The following is a 21,478-nucleotide window of genomic DNA, read 5'->3' on the forward strand; positions in this document are numbered from 1 at the left end:
CTCCCAGGTGATGCTAATGCTGCTGGTCTATAGACCACATCTTTAGTAGCAACGATGTAGAAGACACTTAGCTGTGGGAGTCACACTATGTAAGCATTCTTAAAAACTCCTGCTCTACTCATTTTAAAGATTTCACAGAGATTTATATTTTGAAATCAAATAATGACATCCAAATCTGTTTTCTGTTCACCTAGTCTGTTTTGTGGAAGAAATTTTCTATGATTATATTGAAATAAGGAAATGCATTTCAGGATAAACTTGTGTAAACTAGGTTCAAATATTGAGTGACTTACTAGAAAACTGATTTTAACTATTTCTAAAACTGTTCCTAACCATGAATTATATTCAACTCTTAAGATTTTTTTCTCTTATAATTATCAAAGATATGTTCTCTCATTCTTGAGCTTTTTCTTTTTTTTTACTGCTTCATTAGTCTAATGAAAAACAGCTTCTATACAGTTTATACTTTTTCTGTTACCTATATTTTCCTGTAAGTCAAACAAAACACGGCTAACGGAGAAAGTGAGAGAATTGTCCTCTTCTCTACTAGACCCATAATGAATATTTTTACTAGTACATAAGAAAACATATTTGCACAGATAATCTCCTTATCAGTTTAATAATGTTTCTCTAATTTTATTCTATGATTTTGTTTGTGATTATAATAATAAAGTTAGAGGATAGGATTACTTAATCTGCACAATGAGCTCTTGAAATAGAGAGGGAGACTGTTCTCTGTATTATACACGGGAGAAAATAGACACAAGGAAGCATAAGAACCAGTATTACCAGCTTCCTGACTCACTGAATTGTGGTGGGTCTTGCTGCATCACTGGCAGCAGATACAGCTAGTAAAATAATTTATCTGTGATGAATGCAGAGCTAAAGCTTGTGATTACTTGTAAACATTTAGAAGGATTTTTATCCTAAGAAAATTTGAAAGTCACTTTATTATGCAACTCTGTCCTTTAGAGCTTCCATGCTTCATAAATATAGACATGTGTTCTCAGGTTATTTTTTAAATAATGGCTTTTATATGCTTGAAAGTTAAAAAGAAATGTCTTACTGGCCTAAAATTTCAAGCTTAGCTTGAGATTCTTGGTTCTTTTTTTTTTTTTTTTTTTTGCAATAGGAGTTATACTCAGTAAAAGACCAAATGTATTGGAATAGAAAAATCCTTTCAGAAGTCCAGTTTTAAATATATTTGAAAACATTTTCACAGTATTTCCCTAGGGTTCTTCTCTCATCTGTTAAACATTCAGTTTATCCCTACGTTATTTAGAAGAAAGGTAAGAAATACTGACAAAAGAGACCAAGAGAGTGTACTAGCAATAGGTATTTTTGTAATACTAGTGACTAAGAAACTGTTAGAATATATAAGTAGTAAAGTGTTTAGAGTATATACGTAGTAAAAGGGGATTCCACAAGCTTTTTTACTCCCTTTCCCTTGTCTGCCTATATAATTAACCTTCAAAGACCTTCTTTATGTTTCTTAAATATCTCGTTGCAGTTCCTTTTAGTCCGCAGTGCTCAGAATATATCATGTTCTTTTGCCTGGATTACTGTTACCCTTTCTTAGGATGCTGTTTCTTTTTAGAGACTACCGGGTTTAGTTTAGATTTGTCTTCCATTCCTTTTGGCAGCCTTCCATGATCAACACTGGGTTGGATTAACCTTCCCTGTGTCTACAAAGCCCTTATGCATGTATCCATCATACTGTTACTTATTTTTATCTACTGTTATTACATTTGCATATTTTTCTTTGAATTTCCTTCACTTTTTTTTTTCCCTTCTTTTAGATTGCACTGGGTTTCCATCGCTGTGGGCTTTCTTTAGTTGCAGTGAGCAGGGGTATTCTTTGTTGCAGTGTGTGGGCTTCTCATTGCTGTGGCTTCTCTTGTGGAGCACAGGCTCGAGGCACGCAGGCCTTCAGTGGTTGTGGCACACAGGCTTAGTTGCTCCACGGTATTTGGGATCTTCCTGGACCAGGGATCAAACCCATGTCCGCTGCATTGGCAGGCAGATTTTTATCCACTGGACCACCAGAGAAGTCTGACTTTTTACTTCTTTAAGGGTAGAAATTTTATGTTACACAGTGCTTGATATATAGGAATTCAATGAAAGATTGATAGTAAATAAATAAGGTATTAGATAATATCAACTGTCAGAAGCTATAAATAAATATAGGTAAAACTTTCTGTTATATTTTACAGGATTGGAAACTCAAATACTAAATTTCTTTGTTTATTTTAACTTCAGTAGAAAGGAGGCAGTTTACAGTATTTCCATCTCAAAAGCTTTTTACACATCTTTCATATTTTTTTTTAATTTTGTCTTGTTTTGTGAACCGTAGCTAAGTTTTCAGTGTGAAATCTGACTTTACTTAAGTTCAGATACATCTGAAGACATCAACAAATACATTTAATGACCCGTTATTTATCTTTTACACTAGTCAAGGTTTATGACTCCTCAGAATTATCTCAAACATGCATCAAGGGTTTCAATAAGTATAATGGTTTGTATTTGAGATAGGTAATATAATATGACAAGAGGTTTTATATATTTACATTGAATGTCAGTAAAATACAGCAGAAATTGTTATTTAAGATAAAGAACAGAGTTTGGCCAAATTTAGTATTACTTTTAGACCATGCCACAACTTAATTAGCAAATAGGTACTAGTTATCTGGGATAAAAATAAATTCCATGTCTTCTAGTTTCTCATCAGCAAAAGAAGGAATTTACAGCATAGTATCTCAAAGGAAAACTATAGTGTTTCCAAGTGACTTGCCTCATAGTTCTTCTGATTATAGCTGATTACCATCTAAAGAAGTGCTTAAGTTTCTGACTTAATTTTGGGGGGCAAGAAAGCTTTATTTTTCAAGTTCCAAACTAAAACTCATAAATTTGAAGTGCTAAGTTACTATAGTGTGCCAAAAAGGATTGTTAAAATAAGAATGATCAACTCTACTTCCTGGCATGGATCCTTTAGCATGGTGACTATGAGGAGACAGGGTAGTGAAGAGGGTTGGGGGACCACATAGAGGCAGCCCCAGCCAAGGGCATGAAGTGGTGAGTGGGGAACACAGAGGTAGTAAGCAGAATGTCATTTGAATTTTGATTATATTAAGCAACAGAGTATCAGTAAATGGACTGAGCAAGTAAGTAAATATATTGACGGCAATGGCAGCCAAGTTTTGGTTTGTTTGGTTTTTTTTCCTCCTAAAGAAGATATTTAGAAACGTAGAAGAAAGAATAAAGCTATAAAGATCCCTAAGATAGAGGTAAATTATGAACTCAGAGTTTAATAAAGGTCCGTATAGTCAGAGCTATGGTTTTTCCAGTGGTCATGTATGGACGTGAGAGTTGGACCATAAAGAAGACTGAGTGCCGAAGGATTGAAGCTTTTGAGCTGTGTTGTTGGAAAAGACTCTTCAGAGCTCCTTGGACTGCAGGAAGGTGAAACCAGTCAATTCTAAAGGAAATCAACCTTGAATTTTCATTAGAAAGACTGAGGCTGAAGCTGAAACTCCAGTGCTTTGGCCACCTGATGTGAAGAGCTGACTCATTAGAAAAGACTCTGATGCTGGAAAGACTGAAGGCAGGAGGAGAAGGGGACGACAGAGGATGAGATGGTTGGATGGCATCACTGACTGAATGGCTGTGAGTTTGAACAAGCTCTGGCAGATGGTGAAGGACAGGGAAGCCCAGTGTGCTGCAGTCAATGGGGTCACAAAGAGTCAGACACGACTGAGTGACTGAACAGCAGAGTTTTATGCATATACAGAGATCTGGAAGTAATTTTAAATGTGTAAGTATGTATGTGTGTGTATGTATGTTTGTTATGCTCAGTAGCAGTGAACCCACTGTCCTTCCAGATGTGGGTTTCTAAATCAAACAAAATGAGGGAAAGTGCAGGTTGTACCCAGAATATCTTGAACTGATGAAATGATGAAGACTTGTCAAAAAGACCAGGATCCAGCCTAAGTGGCTCACCTTGGGCACACCCACAAATTTAAGGCTGAAACTAAATAAACAATGAGTTACAACACATTGAATTAAGTAGGGATAAATGAGCCCATGATGAGAAAAATAGGCAAATGACAAGGGAAGAATTTATGATGAGAATATAAATAAGTAGAGAAAGAATAGTGAAATTAAAGAAGCACATTTGGTCACTGTCTTAGTGAAAGCGTTGGCCACTCAGTCGTGTCCAGCTCTTTGACCCCATGGACTGTAGCCCGCCAGGCTCCTCTGCCTATCCTTGGGACTTCCCAGGCAAGAATATTGGAGTGAGTTACCACTCCCTTCTCCAGGCTAGCTTCCCAACTTAGGGGTTGAACCTTGGTCTCCCTCACTGCAGGCAGATTCCTTACTAGCTGAGCCACCCACTGTCTTAGAGGAAATTCAAAAGGAGTTCTCGCTGGGTACTAACGTAGTGAATAGAGCATTGTGAGGAATAGGGTTTTCATATAACCCTAAAATACCTCTCTGCAAAATATTGATCAGTTATAAACAGAGTGGTGAATTTACAGTAGAGAAACTGGGCAACAGAATGACTAGGTGATGAAGATTAGTATCATCAATGGCTGGGTAGTTTATATCCTGAGCTTCTCATTCTCAATATGATGCCCTGAGAAGTGCACATTACCACTTGTGTGGTTTTCCTGACAAGAATACTTTACCTATACTGGAGGAAATACACTCGAACCCAGGTTGAAAGTCATCCTACTGAATGTAAAGCCTGAAATCATCAAAGACATACATGTCAGGGAAAGACTGAAGAGACGTGGCAACTGAATACAACCTATATTCCTAGTGAGCATCCTGGAAAGAGTCGCTGTGGGAAGAGCTGGCATTAGAATGAAGTCTCTGGGTTGAATAGTCATGTTGCAACAGAGTTGCTTTCTGAATTTGTACTTTGTTACTTATGCTAGAGGATATTTGATTTAGAATATAGTCACTGGAGTGTTTAGGGGAGACAGAACCTATATGTCTTCAGCTTGCTATCCGAAGGTTTGTAAAAAGACTGGTAATAGTAGTGTCTGTGCACAGGAATCCCTGAGTGGGCCCTGAAATAAATGTGCTTATTAACAGTTTGGAAATCTGAGTGAAGGGTTCTTTTTATTTTTCTCCAATTTTAAAATTACTTCAAAATAAATTATTCAATTTTAGAAAATGATAAAGCATAAGGACTTTATAAAGGAAAAATTGGGGTCATCGTTCTTTTGATTAGCATCTTACTGAGAATGTTTTATAGTGAGAATTGCTAAGATGCAAAGAATTAAGGAAGCAAGAAAAACTTAGAGAAAAGAGCATTGTGTTGAGTGCTGTTTGCCAAACACTGTGCCATGTACTCTACATTGTCCCAGAATAAATGTTTTTTTCTCCGAATTTAGTATAGCTATTTGAGATAATTTAGCAATTAAAGGAGGCAAACTTATTTATTCAACATTTATTGAAGTATTCTAAATACTAAGGGAACAGAAAACAAAGCAAAATATCTGCCCTTAAAAAGCTGCATTTTAGTAAGGAGAGATAGACAATACCAAAACAAGTAAAATATATAGACCATTGCATGGTGTTGAGTGCTATAGGGAAAACAGTAAATTAAGGGAAGAATCTGGGAGCATTGGGGTGGGATTGTGGTTTCAGATTGGGAATTCTGCCTAAAGAGGGCGATATTTGATCTCACACCTGAAGCAGGTGACAGAGCAAGGCAGGCACATACTCGCAGAGAGTATTCAGGTAGAGAACAGGCACAGACGGCAAGTGAGAGACTGAGATGGGAGCTACTTGTGACATGGACCAGGAGGCCTAAGAGGAGCACAGTGAATGAACACGCAGTAGGATGAGTAAGTACTGAGATGCAAATTTGAGTTGTACAAATGATGAGACTGGATGAAATTTCTAAAAAGTATGTGGGTGTAGGAGAAGAAAGAACAGTTGCAAGACACCCTGGTGTGGGAGAGAAGGAGGAACCAACACTGGAGACTGAGATCTGACACTGGAACTCACACCTATACTCAGTGACCTTAAAAAGTAGCAGCCGGTGAAATAAGGGGAAAACCATGAGACTGTAGTTTGCTAGAAGCCAAGTGAAGAAATGCTTCACTTCCATGAGGGCCAAGTGATCACCTGTGTGAAAAGCTACTGAAAGCCTGAGGGGAGAAAATGGCTGAGTAGCGTCTTTGAACCGGCAAGGATGTTAGGCCCTGTTGCACAAGCGTAGTGGCTTCCCTGGTGGCTCAGAGGGTAATGAGTCTGCCTGCAATGTAGGAAACCCAGCTTTGGTCCCTGGAGAAGGGAATGGAGACCCACTCGTTTTCTTGCCTGGAAAATTCCACGGACAGAGGAGCCTGGTGGGCTCTAGTCCATGGGGTTGCAGAGAGTTGAACACGAATGAGCAACTAACATTTGCACTTGCACGAGTACATGATTTGCTTTAGCTGGAAGCCTAGCCGGTTAATCCACTGTGACAGGAGGGACCACTAGTACTGGTAGGTGGTGGAAGTTTATAGAAGGTCTCTGATCGTCCCTGTTTTGTTTTGTTTTGTTTTGTTTTTCAGGAGATGCTGGAGGTTTGGTCAGAGAGAGTCATTTGAAATAGTCATTTAGGAGAGTACAGATGTGAAGGACCAGAGGAATGTCATATGATAGCCTGTCAACCTTAGTAAATAGGCTGTTTTTGAAGTCCGATCAGTCCCTTTACCAATCCAATTACAGTCATTAGAAAAGATTTAACCAGTGTTGTTTGTTGGTTGTTGTTTCAGAAAAAGGTTGAGGAGAAGGGAGTGTGTCTAATTTGACACGTGAGAGAAAGGTGTTGAGGATATATGCAAGGAAATTATTATGAGAATTACTCCTGGGATTTAAGCTGGATAAGGAGAAATTGATGGATAGTGTTGGACATGACTGAGCGACTAACACTTCCCTTCAGATGGATATTGTAAGATTGGGAGGTAAGATAATGTCAAAGGACAGGAAAAATTTTAAGAGCAAGTTTATAGGACCTTTAGGGTTTGTAGGATTATTGGGATCTGGGCACTAGAGGAAACAATCTGGAAAGAAAGGTCATCTAATTGTATATTAAAATCATCCAGAATTTGTTGTTCAGTTGCTAAGTCATGTCTAACTATTTCTGACCCCATGGACTGCAGCACACCAGGTTTCTGTAACCTTCACTGTCTCTCACAGTTTGCTCTAACTCATGTCCATTGATCGTGATACCATGCAAGTATCTCATCCTCTGTTGCCCCCTTCTCTTCCTGCCCTCAGTCTTTCCCAGCATCAGGGTCTGTTCCAATGAGTTGGCTTTTCACTTCAGGTGGCCAAAGTATTGGAGCTTCAGCATCAGTCCTTCCAATGAATATTCAGGGTTGATTTCCTTTAGGATTGACTGGCTTTAATCTTCTTGCAGTCTAAGTGACTCTCAAGAGTCTTCTCCAGCACCGTTATTCAAAAGTATCAGTTCTTCAGTGCTCAGCCTTCTTTATGGTCCATTTCTCACATCCATACTTGACTACTGGAAAACCATAACTTTGACTATATGGACCTTTGTCAGCAAAGTGACATCTCTGTTTTTTAATATGTGATCTAGGTTTGTCATAGCTTTTCTTCCAAGGAGCAAGCGTCTTTTAATTTTGTGGCTGCAGTCACTGTCCACAGTGATTTTGGAGACAAGAAAATAAAGTCTGCCACCATTTCCACTTTTTCATCTTCTATTTGCCATGAAGTAATGGGACCAAATGCCATGATCATAGTTTTTTGAATGTTGAGTTTTAAGCCAGCTTTTTCACTCTTTCACCTTCATCAAGAGACTCTTTAGTTCCTCTTCACGTTCTGCCATTAGAGTGGTATTATCTGCTTATCTGAGGTTGTTGATATTTTTCCTAGCAGTCTTGATTCAAACTTGTGATGCCTCCAGTCCAGCATTTCACATGATGTACTCTGCATAGAAGTTAAATAAGCAGGGTGACAATATACAGCCTTGATGTACTCCTTTCCCAATTTTGAACCAGTCGGTTGTTCCGTGACTGGTTGGAACTATTGTTTCTTATCCTGCATACAGGTTTCTCAGGAGAAACATAAGGTGGTCTGGTATTCCCATCTCCTTAAGAATTTTCCACAGTTCAAAGACTTTAGCAGAGTCAGTGAAGCAGCAGTAGATGTTATTTTTGAAATTCCCTTGCTTTTTTTTATGATCCAGCAGATGTTGGCAATTTGACCTCTGTTTCCTCTGCCTTTTCTAAATCCAGCTTGTACATCTGGAAGTTCTCGGTTCATGTACTGTTGAAGTCTAGCTTGAAGGATTTTGAGCATTACCTTACTAGCATGTGAAATGAGCACAGTTGTCTGGTAGTTTGAACATTCTTTGGCATTGCCTTTCTTTGCAATTGGAACGAAAACTGAGCTTTTCCAGTCCTGTGGCCCATCTAGGATTATGGCAAGAATAATATTGGAGATGGTGATTATGAGCCAAGGGCTGAACTCTTCAAAGACTGAGAGAATGACTGAGCATTCACTGAGGACTGCAGTGTAGGGGAGGGTGGGAGGTGGTGTGATGACTGAGATTCACAGCACAGGAGCAAGAAGAGCCATCCTACTAGCAGGCCTGGTTAAGGCTGTACTTAATGTCCTGAGCAGAGATTCATTTGTATTTTCTGTAATCCATTAGCCCCCTAATCTCTACTTTGAAACCTTCTTTGAAAGAGTAAAATAAAAGCAGAATGTGATTTTACTTTACAAATATATAGTTGGTACATCTGTGAAACTTCTGTAATTCAGTGACCTATCTTTAACCTGTCACTTTAGGAAAGGTTTGTTTTGTGTTCAACAGTAAAACTAATTGTACTTAAACTTCTAACACATTTTTGAAGGAAAACTGTGTTGTTTGTCCACTTTTTATAACTTGCATATGAACACTTGTTTTGTGTTGGCATATATGTGATACAGAGAGCATTTTTTATGTATTTGTTGGGAACTTGATAAATTATTTGCCTAATAAAGACTTGGATGCTTAGCTGTCTCTCTGCTTTCTTCTAGATTACGTACCGGTTACGGCACCTCCTTCGAGCAAGGTGTGATGCTTCCCCAGTGACCAACAATACCATCCAGTTTCACTGTGATCCTAGTTTCTGGGCTCAAAATATAATCAATTTAGGTAGGCTGTTATGTAGATTTTCTCAAAGTGCCATTTGTTTCTGGAACTCTTAATGATTATGAGATTGTTGAAAATGTATTCCCTTCTACCCCCTAAATATTTTTATTATCTTGTTTTAAAGACATGGATTTTTCCTGGTATTTCATTAGTGTGTGTATATTTGTGACACATGCATGAATATAAACACACATATAAATATGTGGGTGATATGAAACATCCTTTTATTGACTCAGTGTCTAGACTTCTGGATTTAGGAGTTGTTTTTCTTCCTCAAGCAAGTAGAATCTTGCTTGTGCTGTTAGTGACATATTTATCAGAATAGTTGTTAAAACTCTTTACATGTGTCTGCCATTAATATAGTACTTTTTAAAATGTTTTCTGTTAGAACAGTATTTCTCATACAATTCTTGGCTTACTCACTCTTGAGACCCAGTTGTCAGGTAATAATGGCTCATTTATTTGCTTTTTCTTGCTAGGGAGGAATTCTCTCTCTGTGTTTTGTTTTTGTTTTTCCTTTTATGTAGTAGTTAAATAATTTTTAACCTCCTAATTGAAGTGTATCATGCATATAGATAACTGCCCAAATTTGAAGTACTAGAGTTATCAAAAAGGGGGTCTTTTGTTATCATTTGGTAACATCACATATCCCCTGCAGGCAGTCCTTGTTACATTATGTACTAGTAAAAAAAATCTTCAATTTTTGCCTCCTTTCTTAATATCTCACGGAAATTATAGAAACAAAAATAAGAATTTCATATACATTCTTCATTAACCACCTTTTGGCAGTTTTTGGGCTCATTGACTTTGTTTCAAAATCATCAAATAGGGTTGCTCTCTCATTCTGTAAGCTAGATTCTGGGTAAGGAAGAACTGGCTGGAAAGAGAGCCAGTGCTCTCAGAACACTCCAAGAAAGGAAGAAATAGGCTTACATAAATCTCATCCATATGTGAGAACAGTAAGAATGGTAATAAGGTGACCCTTTGAAGAAATGATAAGGTGACTCCTCAGCACAGTTTAGAAGTACATATTTATTGATTGATAAACATAGCCAGCTGCTGGAATCATACATATTCTCATCTATATAACTAAAAAGAAGCATCTTAATACAAAGCATGTATATAACTATCTCTTACCCTACTCTACCCTCCACCACATATGTAGCTACACAGAGAATCTATCACGTTTTATATCCACAGTAACAGTCATGTCGACTTATATGTACTTACAAGCATATCACTTAAAACACGGTCCACATGAAGTAGACATAGGTAAAATTAAGAAAATGTGTTGACTGTACGCACATGAGTGAATATAATTTAGGTAAATCTGAATCAGCAAAAACAAAAACACCTCCTGTTTGTGAGGAATTTGTAAGACAGTATCCTTTACTGTAGGACTTTTCAGAGCTGTCATCTATAGCTCTATAAATTGTCATTTAAAGTGAGATTGACGTTCTAAATCTTCTAAGAAGGATACAACTTTCCCAAACTTGTTTATTTATGGCTTCTGAGAAACATGTTATAGAAGAGTGCAAGGGAAAAGTAATGTCTTGGACGCATATTCAGTTTAGTGTCTTTGTGACTTTGGATAAGTTGTTTGGTCTCTCTGAACCTTAGATCCCTTATCTGTATGAAGGATTTTAACAATATACATAGATCTCCTGTCATGGTACCTAATATGGAGTAAGTATTTAATGAATGATAACCATATCTTTAAGGATGCGTATGCTTAGTAAATCAGGAACTTTTAGCTGAGTCTCTGCTATTGAAGAAATCAAGCTTTGCCCTACTCTTGGACCAGACCTGTGAGAGGTACCTTTAATCTCTTTTTTAACAGTGTAGTTATAAAGCATGGTGTTCGCCATCAGAGAACTAACGTAATTTGCAACATGAAGGTGTAAAGAACTAGCTATTGTTGTCATTCAATTGCTACGTCATAGAGAGATAACTGAGTCAGAAATACTCTGTGGTATTGTTCTTTTTTTTAAAAAAATTTATTTATTTATTTTTAATTTTTACTTTACAATTCTGTATTGGTTTTGGCATAGATTGACATGAATCCACCACAGGTGTACATGCGTTCCCAAACATGAGCCCCCCTCCCACCCCCCTCCCCACAACATCTCTCTGGGTCATCCCCGCGCGTCAGCCCCAAGCGTGTCATATCCTGCATCAGACATAGACTGGCATTTCGATTCTTACATGATATTATACATGTTTCAATGCCATTCTCCCAAATCATCACACCCTCTCCCTCTCCCTCTGAGTCCAAAAGTCCGCTATACACATCTGTGTCTTTTTTGCTGCCCTGCATACAGGGTCATCATTGCCATCTTCCTAAATTCCATATATATGTGTTAGTATACTGTATTGGTGTTTTTCTTTCTGGCTCACTTCACTCTGTATAATCGGCTCCAGTTTCATCCATCTCATCAGAACTGATTCAAATGTATTCTTTTTAATGGCTGAGTAATACTCCATTGTGTATATGTACCACAGCTTTCTTATCCATTCATCTACTGATGGACATCTAGGTTGTTTCCATGTCCTGGCTATTATAAACAGTGCTGCAATGAACATTGGGGTACATGTGTCTCTTTCAATTCTGGTTTCCTCTGTGTGTATGCCCAACAGTGGGATTGCTGGGTCATAAGGCATTTCTATTTGCAATTTTTTAAGGAATCTCCACACTGTTCTCCATAGTGGCTGTACTAGTTTGCATTCCCACCAACAGTGTAGGAGGGTTCCCTTCTCTCCACATCCTCTCCAGCATTTATTGCTTGCAGATTTTTGGATCGCAGACATTCTGACTGGTGTGAAATGGTACCTCATTGTGGTTTTGATTTGCATTTCTCTAATAATGAGTGATGTTGAGCATCTTTTCATGTGTTTGTTGGCCATCCGTATGTCTTCTTTGGAGAAATGTCTATTTAGTTCTTTGGCCCATTTTTTGATTGGGTCGTTTATTTTTCTGGAATTGAGCTGCAGGAGTTGCTTGTATATTTTTGAGATTAGTTGTCTGTCAGTTGCTTCATTTGCTATTATTTTCTCCCATTCGGAAGGCTGTCTTTTCACTTTGCTTATGTTTTCCTTTGTTGTGCAGAAGCTTTTAATTTTAATTAGATCCCATTTGTTTATTTTTGCTTTTATTTCCAGAATTCTGGGAGGTGGATCATAGAGGATCCTGCTGTGGTTTATGTCGGAGAGTGTTTTGCCTATGTTCTCCTCTAAGAGTTTTATAGTTTCTGGTCTTACATTTAGATCTTTAATCCATTTTGAGTTTATCTTTGTGTGCGGTGTTAGAAAGTGATCTAGTTTCATTCTTTTACAAGTGGTTGACCAGTTTTCCCAGCACCACTTGTTAAAGAGATTGTCTTTACTCCATTGTATATTTTTGCCTCCTTTGTCAAAGATAAGGTGTCCATATGTATGTGGATTTATCTCTGGGCTTTCTATTTTGTTCCATTGATCTATATGTCTGTCTTTGTGCCAATACCATACTGTCTTGATGACTGTGGCTTTGTAGTAGAGCCTGAAGTCAGGCAAATTGATTCCTCCAGTTCCATTCTTCTTTCTCAAGATTGCTTTGGCTATTCGTGGTTTTTTGTATTTCCATACAAATCTTGAAATTATTTGTTCTAGTTCTGTGAAAAATATCGCCGGTATCTTGATAGGGATTGCATTGAATTTGTAAATTGCTTTGGGTAATATACTCATTTTCACTATATTGATTCTTCCGATCCATGAGCATGGTATATTTCTCCATCTATTAGTGTCCTCTTTGATTTCTTTCATCAGTGTTTTATAGTTTTCTGTATATAGGTCTTTAGTTTCTTTATGTGGTATTGTTCTCACATCCAGTGAGAACAGTCAGGTTTGCGTGTTTTGTTTTGATTATACAACAGCAGTTCTCACAGTGTAGTCTGAAGCTCCTTCAGGTGATAAAAGGTCTCCCTTTTCCAAGTACATACCCATATGTGGCTGGATTTTCTGCATGTATTTCTATTTAAACAATATATTAGATAATGCAGAAACAGTTACAGCTATTAAGCCAGACATTTTAAAGAAATGTTTGAAAATGTAAAATAGTGCCATTCTTCACTAAACTTTTTTGAAAATAAAAATAAAGGTTTTTTTGTGTTTTTTTTTCCCATAAAAATATGTTACTCTGGGTTGTCACTTTTAAATGAATTAGTATGTAAAAATGTTTTTTAATTCTCATTTCTAATTTTGAATATGGTAGATTTTGTTTGATAGACCCTACATAAACAGAAACTCTTCAGAGTTTCTGTCTTTAAGCGTGTAAAGAGTTCCTAAGACAAAAAGAAGTTCCTTGGAAATCCTGAAAATGAGCAAAGATAGCCTTTTACAAAAATATGGTATGTTACTATCAGAAAATCTTCAAAACTTAACTTTTTCTCTTTGATTAGGTTCTTTAGTAATTGAAGATAAAGAGAGTCAACCACAAATGCCTAAGCAGAATCCTGTCGTGGAACAGAATTCACAGCCACCAGGTGGTTTATCTTCAAACCAGTTATCCAAGTTTCCAACCCAGATCAGCCTAGCTCAGTTACGACTCCAGCATATGCAGCAACAGGTAATGGCTCAGAGGCAACAGGTGCAACGGAGGCCAGCACCTGTGGGTTTACCAAACCCTAGAATGCAGGGGCCCATCCAGCAACCTTCCATCTCTCACCAGGTAAATTTGGAAGCAGGCCTGTCCTAACTTAGATAATTATAGTACCGTTGTATTCAGCAGCTCCTAAAATAACCAAGGTGTCCTTCCTCCATGATTTAAATATATGAATTTATAAAAATTTGTTGCATCAAGGGTCCCTAATTTAACTCTAGTTCTTAGCCCTTCTGAAAAAGAAATTAATGGTTTATTCAGCTGGGACATCTATTCTCATCTGCTCTTTGTCATCTTTATAACAGAGGATAAATGATTGCATTCCTGAATAACCTATGCATATGATTGATGGGAAAGTTGTGTACCTGTAACTCATAATTGTTACATTAGTGCTTCAGGATGACTGATGCTTCAGGTATCTGTCCTCTGTGAAGATGCAGCATTTAGAAAACCCACTGCATCTGGAAACTAGGACAGAATGAAATAGAAAAGGGTAAGGGTGTGGTTTGTTAGAAGTCTGCCTTTTTCAAACTTTATTTCTGAGCAAATGTTCCAGGCACCATTCTTTCTTTTTTTTTTTTTAGTTTTGTCATCTTTTAATTGTATTATTTCTTAATTCATAACAAAGATTTCAGTCACTGGTGGAGAAATGGGAAAAGCATGTGTTTATTTTCTACTTATCCCTCTAAAGGGTTTGAAGAACATATGCATGTAAATTCTACTTGTGATGTAGAGTGGGTGAAAGAGTCTAGACATGTGTTCATATAGTCATAAACTCAACAGTACTAACAATACAGTAACAAGTTCAGAGCATGAATCAAAATCATGATCCAGTGGATTAGTTACCGTGCATTAATTAAGAACAAACAGTTGCAATATTAGTATACATTTCTGCTGTTGTTATAGAAGAAGCTTCTATCCACTCCATTTAGAGCAAGTCTCTTTTTCCCCCACCATGCACCATTCTTATTTTAATGCACAAAAATTGTCTCTTTATTTTTAGTTCCTTTTATTTATTAATTTATACTCCCTGTTTCTCAGAATTTGAACTGATTTACAGTAAGTGACTCAAATGAAATGGCACAGGGATTAATAGTAATGTTCAAAGCATGCAGAACTAGACTAAGAATTCTCATTATGCTTGAGAACAGGACTTAGCTCAGTTTTTGATCAACCAAACAAAAAAAGAATCAGGAATAATATCTATTACTTGATTAAAAGGAGACATATAATTAGAGAAATTTTTTACCAGTGTTTTTTTAGCACTAAGAGGAATGCATACATAATGCAGTTCTTTTATGAAAACGCAATTAAATGGCATAATAGCATGTTTTGGTAGCAGTTATACAAGACAGATGATCTTCATAGGAGACTTGCTTCAACCCTGAATAAGACTTATGGGCCTGTGTGAATCCTGATTTTGTTAAATTGCTTCTGTGTAGGCCTGAGGTGACTTTATTTGTGATTTATAGCTGTCTGGTAATTTGATTAAGAAGATATGTCAAATCCAAGAGAATATTAATTAGTATGACTAGTTGATTATTGCTCTCGAACTTTGTTTTAACCCAGGTTTTTAAAGGAAGTAAATAGCAAGCAATTTAAGAGTTTGGTGAGTGTTCTGTGAGAAAAGATGTATACACTTTCGATCCCAGGAGTGCCACTGGCAGAGTTGAAATTTTGTTAAGAAAATGGAGGAATTCTTTTGTCACTCCCCACCCAGACTGCAGAGTAACATATTGCAGATATGGTTATAAAACCCAAATTGTTTTAGACATATATTTGATGAGGAAAAGAGAGAAAATACTCACTTACTGAGTGACTAGTGCTAAGCATTTATATGATTAATATTTATCTTAAGTATCTGAAAGATGGTAAAGTGATTTTTATTACTTTATTAACCTGAAACAGGATAAACCCATCATTTGCATTAATTCCCTTTTCATTGAAAAGTGAGGAACTGAGGCAGTTCATAGATTCTGTGTGACTCAGTCACATTCTCAGAAACAGCTATTTATAGAAGCAGTAACCAAACAGAAGTAACCTCGATAGAACCTTTAGCCTGCTTATCTCAGAAATCTATATTTGATCTTATTATTTCCTTCTGTGGTGTACTGCTGTATGATATATATATATATAATGTACAATCTTTATTATACAGCCTAATTTTCCTACTTATCAACACATTTGACCCTTGAACAATTAATTCAGCGGTTAAAAGCACTGACCCTCCATATAGTTGAAAATCCACATATGACTTATAGTCAGCCACCCCCCCAACACCTGCCATGGTTCCTCCACATCCACTGCTCTGCATCTGAGGATTCAACTAAAACACAGATTGTGCAGTACTGAAGTATTCGCTATTGAAAAAAATCCTTGTCTAAGTGGACCTGCACAGTCTGAACCCGTGTTGTTAGAATATCAGCTGTAATTTTCTCATCTTTATGTCATTACTTCGCACACTGTTCTTTTTCTATCTCCTCTCAGTGACCCCTGAACCCTCTTCTAGTACTCTCATCTCTCATTTTTATCTTCTCTCTACCAAATATCTGCTCCTACATTTTTCACTCAACAGTTTTTTCCCTCTTCTTTAAACTTTTACACTGCCCTGCTTACCTGCTTTCTTAGTTCTCTAGCAGTTTATTTGCACATACATCTGGTAAAATATCTGTTTGTAGACAGGTGTATATGTGTGCTTCTTTGTCATACTCTACCTCTAGCCTGAAGACACAGGTCAATTTAAAGGCCTGCTCTAAAAATTGCTTACACAGGAGTTCCCTATTTCTTCTTTCTCTGAAAGTAGCCATGTAATCTGAATGATTGAAGAGCTGGGTGATACAGAGATAGACTACATAGTTACATGACTGTGTGGTACAAACTAATAAACACTCTGCATCTCCTTATTGAGTGGTATACAGTAGACTCTGTCGTACTGCAGTGGACAGCTCGAAGTTTGTTAAATCTAAGTCTGTTATTGTATACTTTATGGTTCTCACTCCTAGGCCAGATTTACTGTTCTGGAGAGATACTCTCATTTATATGTATATATTAATTTTCCTAAACAGTGAGTGGATGTTAGAAGGACATCTGCTATCCTTCATGGTTATACTGACCTAGAATAAAATTACCACCTATAATAATGAAAGTATTTACAGTGAGGGTGAGGATAATGATGAATATATGTCACTTTACTTAAGCTCTCAATTATTTCTCTATTCTCTCCCTTTTTTCCTTCTTGCAAGTTAATTCCATTTAATTAAAATAGCATTGGTTTTGCTATTTCTTTTATGTTCATAAATAGTTTCTAGTCCTGTTCTTTCAAGTTACTTTTCCTGTCATGGGGTTCTTCGAAATTAACTCAGTCAACAATAACAGTTTAGGAGAGGAGATAAAAATCAATCACCTTAGATCTTTCTACACTGGGATTCCTTGATGGGCGAGTGGACATCCAGTTCCACACTGATTTCTTACAGGAATATAGTACACTGGCATCAAATGTCACTTTGTTTTTTTCTTTTTTCCCTGAATGTCATTTCTTGACTGAATCAATATATAAATCCCAGTCAGGGCAGGAGTAGGCAAAAGTTTCAACTGCCTTTGTTCTCCCTTAAGGATCATTTTGAGTGCTTTTCCACTTTTTAAAAAATAGTCTTTTGGATGAATTTAGAAGTTTTCCACTATACTTCCCCAATTATTTTTTGTTTGTGTTTCTGTGATATAAAACCCTTCCAGTGAAAAACTTTAATAGAAGAATCAAAAAGAATTGCTATGGCTTCAGGCTTCTGTAAAATTTTGGCATTTTCTCTTTTTCTCATAGTTTTGTATTCTTCATCCACAGAATTTCCTTTGATCTTGAAATAGTGTCTAAGTCTACTTTTCATTAGGTCTGTAATTTCTGGTCACTCTTGAAAGTTGCTAAGTGTGAACCCAGTGCCAGCTAATTTGCAGGAGAGGAGAAACAGAAGACCTTTTCCCAGGAAAGGAGATAAATTCCAGAAATGAGAGAAAGAAAAGAACAAAAAGAGGGCAGGGCTACACTTTATAGCTGTCCGCCTTAAGATGTTGCTACTTCAGCTTTATAAGTTCATTTATTTGTCCCCCCCTTTCAATATGGGGCTTAATAGTTCCCTTTCTGAGAAGTTCTGGTCATATACAGTTAAGATAGCCTGAAAATAAGTATTTACTTTGCAATAATTTGCTAACCTTTTGTGAAACTTTGGTAACCAAGGTTACCTTTTTTGTGGAACACTGGTGTCAATTTCTAAGGATAGCATTTGTGAGCAAACTAAGCTTGTCCTTACCCTGTCCTATAATCAGCCAATGCTGTCCTTGAAGGGTTTCCTTTCAAAATCTGTTTTCTTTTAGAGAAACTCATCCTCTAAACTGTAATTAGTACCTCAACCCCCAGTTAAACACCAGAACATGTTTGACTAATGCAGTGGCAGACTAGTGTTGGATTAAAACCATAGTGCTGCCTTTAATGAGTCATGTGACTTCTTTTCTGGTTATCCCAGCTTTTTAATGTTTAGTGTCCTGATATGTAAAATGGCGGGGGTAGGGGAGTAATAAAGAGCCTCTTGATGAAAGTGAAAGAGGAGAGTGAAAAAGTTGGCTTAAAACTCAACATTGAGAAAACTGAGATCATGGCATCTGGTCCCATCACTTCATGGGAAATAGATGGGGAAACAGTGGAAACAGTGACAGACTTTATTTTTATGGGCTCCAAAATCACTGCAGATGGAGACTGCAGCCATGAAATTAAAAGACGCTTACTCCTTGGAAGGAAAGTTATGACCAACCTAGACAACATATTAAAAAGCAGAGACATTACTTTGCCAGCAAAGGTCTGTCTATTCAAAGCTATGGTTTTTCCAGTAGTCATGTATGGATGTGAGTTGAACTATAAAGAAAGCTGAGCGCCAAAGAATTGATGTTTTTAGACTGTGGTGTTGGAGAAGACTCTTGAGAGCCCCTTAGACTGCAAGGAGATCCAGCCAGTCCATCTTAAAGGAAATCAGTCTTGAATATTCATTGGAAGGACTGATGCTAAAGCTGAAACTCCAATACTTTGGCCACCTGATGCAAAGAACTGACTCATTTGAAAAAAAGACCCTGATGCTGGGAAAGACTGAAGGCGGGAGAAGGGGACGACAGAGGATGAGATGGTTGGATGGCATCACTGACTCAATGGACATGGGTTTGGGTGGACTCCGGGAGTTGGTGATGAACAGGGAGGACTGGTGTGCTACAGTCCATGGGGTCACAAAGAGTTGGACATGACTGAGCAACTGAACTGACTGAGGGGAGTAATAATGAGATAACATGTAAAACGCCAATCGCAATGCCTGACATGTAGTTTGATCTCAATAAGATCTAAAATTCACTCATTTTAAAATGTTGTTAATATCATGTGTTTTCATTATTAATATCTACGTAGAGTACAGACCTTAGAGGTCTGCACAGACCTTAAAGCCAGAGAACTTGGGTTCAAATCTTAGCTCCGTTCCTTCCTATCTTTGGTAATCTTGGACAAGTTTCCTTTTCTGTAAAACAGAGAGAATCCCTGCCTCAGAGGAGGATCTTTGTGAAGATTAAATGAGTTAACACATGTAAAGCATTTTAACTAGTACTGGACATGTGATAACTACTCAGTAAATATCAGTAATTATTATTTTATCATTTTAGATTTGAAGCGGGCAATTCTTTGCAGAAGATAGTCATCAGGGACTTAGGGAATCCCTATTTCCCAATTTGGTCTAGATTTAACTCTGATTGGAAAATCCTCTCCCAAGGGTCTTTTCCTAGTAAAACTTCTTTACTTTAAATGCTTATTCACATTCTGGGCAGCTGTCCCCTCCCCCCATACCCTTATTGTAAATATTAATAAATGATTCATCTGTGGCAGAATTGTTTTCTTTCTATAAAAGTTATAAAATAGTTCTCTGTAATTCATCTTTCAGGAGCTGACTGCCACTGAATTGATACAATGTCTTTTTTCCAGCAACCTCCTCCACGTTTGATAAATTTTCAGAATCATAGCCCCAAGCCCAATGGACCAGTTCTCCCTCCTCATCATCAACAGCTAAGATACCCATCAAACCAGAATACGCCACGACAAGCAATGAAGCCCAACCCCTTGCAGATGGCTTTCTTGGCTCAACAAGCCATAAAACAGGTATGTGTGTCTACTTTTCCACAGGTACTTTTACTTCTCTCTGCTTCCAAATCATATTGAATTTATGGATAGAGCAATGGTGATGAAGAACAAGAGTAAGCTGTTTTCTTTTTTTTAATAAATGTGAATTACAAAGTTTATTACATACAGACCTAAAGAGACAAAGCTAGGAGAAAGGATCTCGATGCTTTGTAATTAACAAAAAAAAAATCAAGCTACTTATACGGAAGTAAAGGCCCAGAATAATCAGTGAGTCATGGGTATGAATTTTTCAGTATTAATGTGTGTAGCTTTTAGGTGAGTATGGAAGTATTCTAACAAATACAGATGGCATACCTCAAAAGAGACCAATGAATGAATCTTCAGAGTGTTTCAAGGAGACTTCTTGGAAACAAACTTAGTATCACACAGTTTTAATATGAAGTATTAAACAGTATATATATATATATGTGTGTGTGTGTGTGTGTATGTACACACCTGTATATAAGACTATATTGTATTCAGTATTAAACAAGATACAGTACATATACACCTGATAAAGCTTAATATTTAAGGTTATACATTAGATTTTAGAAGGTTTACTATTTATATTCTTAATGTTTCAGGTCATATGTTTTTTAGGAATTACTGGGTTAAAAAGCTGAAGTTCCCCCAGCACTTTGTCTTCTCCAAGTACTTGTGTCAGGTCTTCCCAGCTTACAACTAGCAGATTGATTTCAGTTTTTTTGCCAAGACCAAAATAAAGAATATGATGTTATTCCCCATAATTCTGTAACATTCATTTTAATCAAATTATTTTAAAGTAATATTCTAAAAGTACACATGCTGTGTCTGTGTGTTTTTATAATTACTTTGATATAAATTTTCTAAAATGACATTTTAATTATTTTCAATAAAATTTATACCTATCTCTCTTTTATCATTAGAGATGAGGTGAATAGAGACCAAGCTACAGTTAGATCTTACATTCTGATTATTTTCCTAATACTTTTGTGGCCTTGTATAAGTTTACTCTCTTAAATCTCATTTGCCTCTACTATAAAATGAGTTCGTACCTTGCAGAGTTGTGCTGAGACTTAGATGGTAATGTGTATAACAGCACCTAGCACATTCTGGGTACTCATATTTATCTACCTCATAGCTATGTAACATGGGTTTGATCCCTGATTTGGACGATCTCACATGCACTGGAGCAACTGAGCCTGCACACCACAACTATTAAGCCTGTGCCCTAGAGCCCAGGAGCCACAACTACTGAGCCTCTGTATATGTAGAATTGTACTTGTTTGTTTATCTTCGGCTGTGCTGAGTCTTCACTGCTGCTCAGGCTTTTCTCTCATTGTGGAGAGAGGGCTGCTCTCTAACTGCAGGGCATGGGCTTCTCATTTCAGTGGCTTCTCTCCCTGTGGAGCACAGGCTCCAGGGTATGTGAGCTCAGTAGCTGCAGCATATAGGCTCAGCAGTTGTGGCTCCTGGGCTCTAGAGCACAGGCTTAATAGTTGCAGTGCTT

General features: G+C 37.2%; 1 protein-coding gene across 3 annotated transcripts in view; it reads left to right on the forward strand.

Annotated features, from left to right (window-relative positions):
• Window positions 1-21,478, forward strand: part of TRIM24 (tripartite motif containing 24) — a 114,426-nt gene that overhangs the window by 68,657 nt on the left and 24,291 nt on the right. For 2 of the 3 annotated variants that reach the window (XM_040259959.1, XM_040259961.1), the window contains exons 8-10: window positions 9,046-9,163; window positions 13,594-13,862; window positions 19,795-19,968. In XM_040259959.1, the coding sequence (XP_040115893.1) occupies window positions 9,046-9,163; window positions 13,594-13,862; window positions 19,795-19,968 (561 nt within the window). The remainder of the gene's footprint in view (window positions 1-9,045; window positions 9,164-13,593; window positions 13,863-19,794; window positions 19,969-21,478) is intronic. The other variant, XM_040259960.1, reaches the window with a different exon arrangement.

This window comes from Oryx dammah, unplaced genomic scaffold (genome assembly GCF_014754425.2).
Source record: "Oryx dammah isolate SB20612 unplaced genomic scaffold, SCBI_Odam_1.1 HiC_scaffold_18, whole genome shotgun sequence".
NCBI lineage: Eukaryota > Metazoa > Chordata > Mammalia > Artiodactyla > Bovidae > Oryx > Oryx dammah.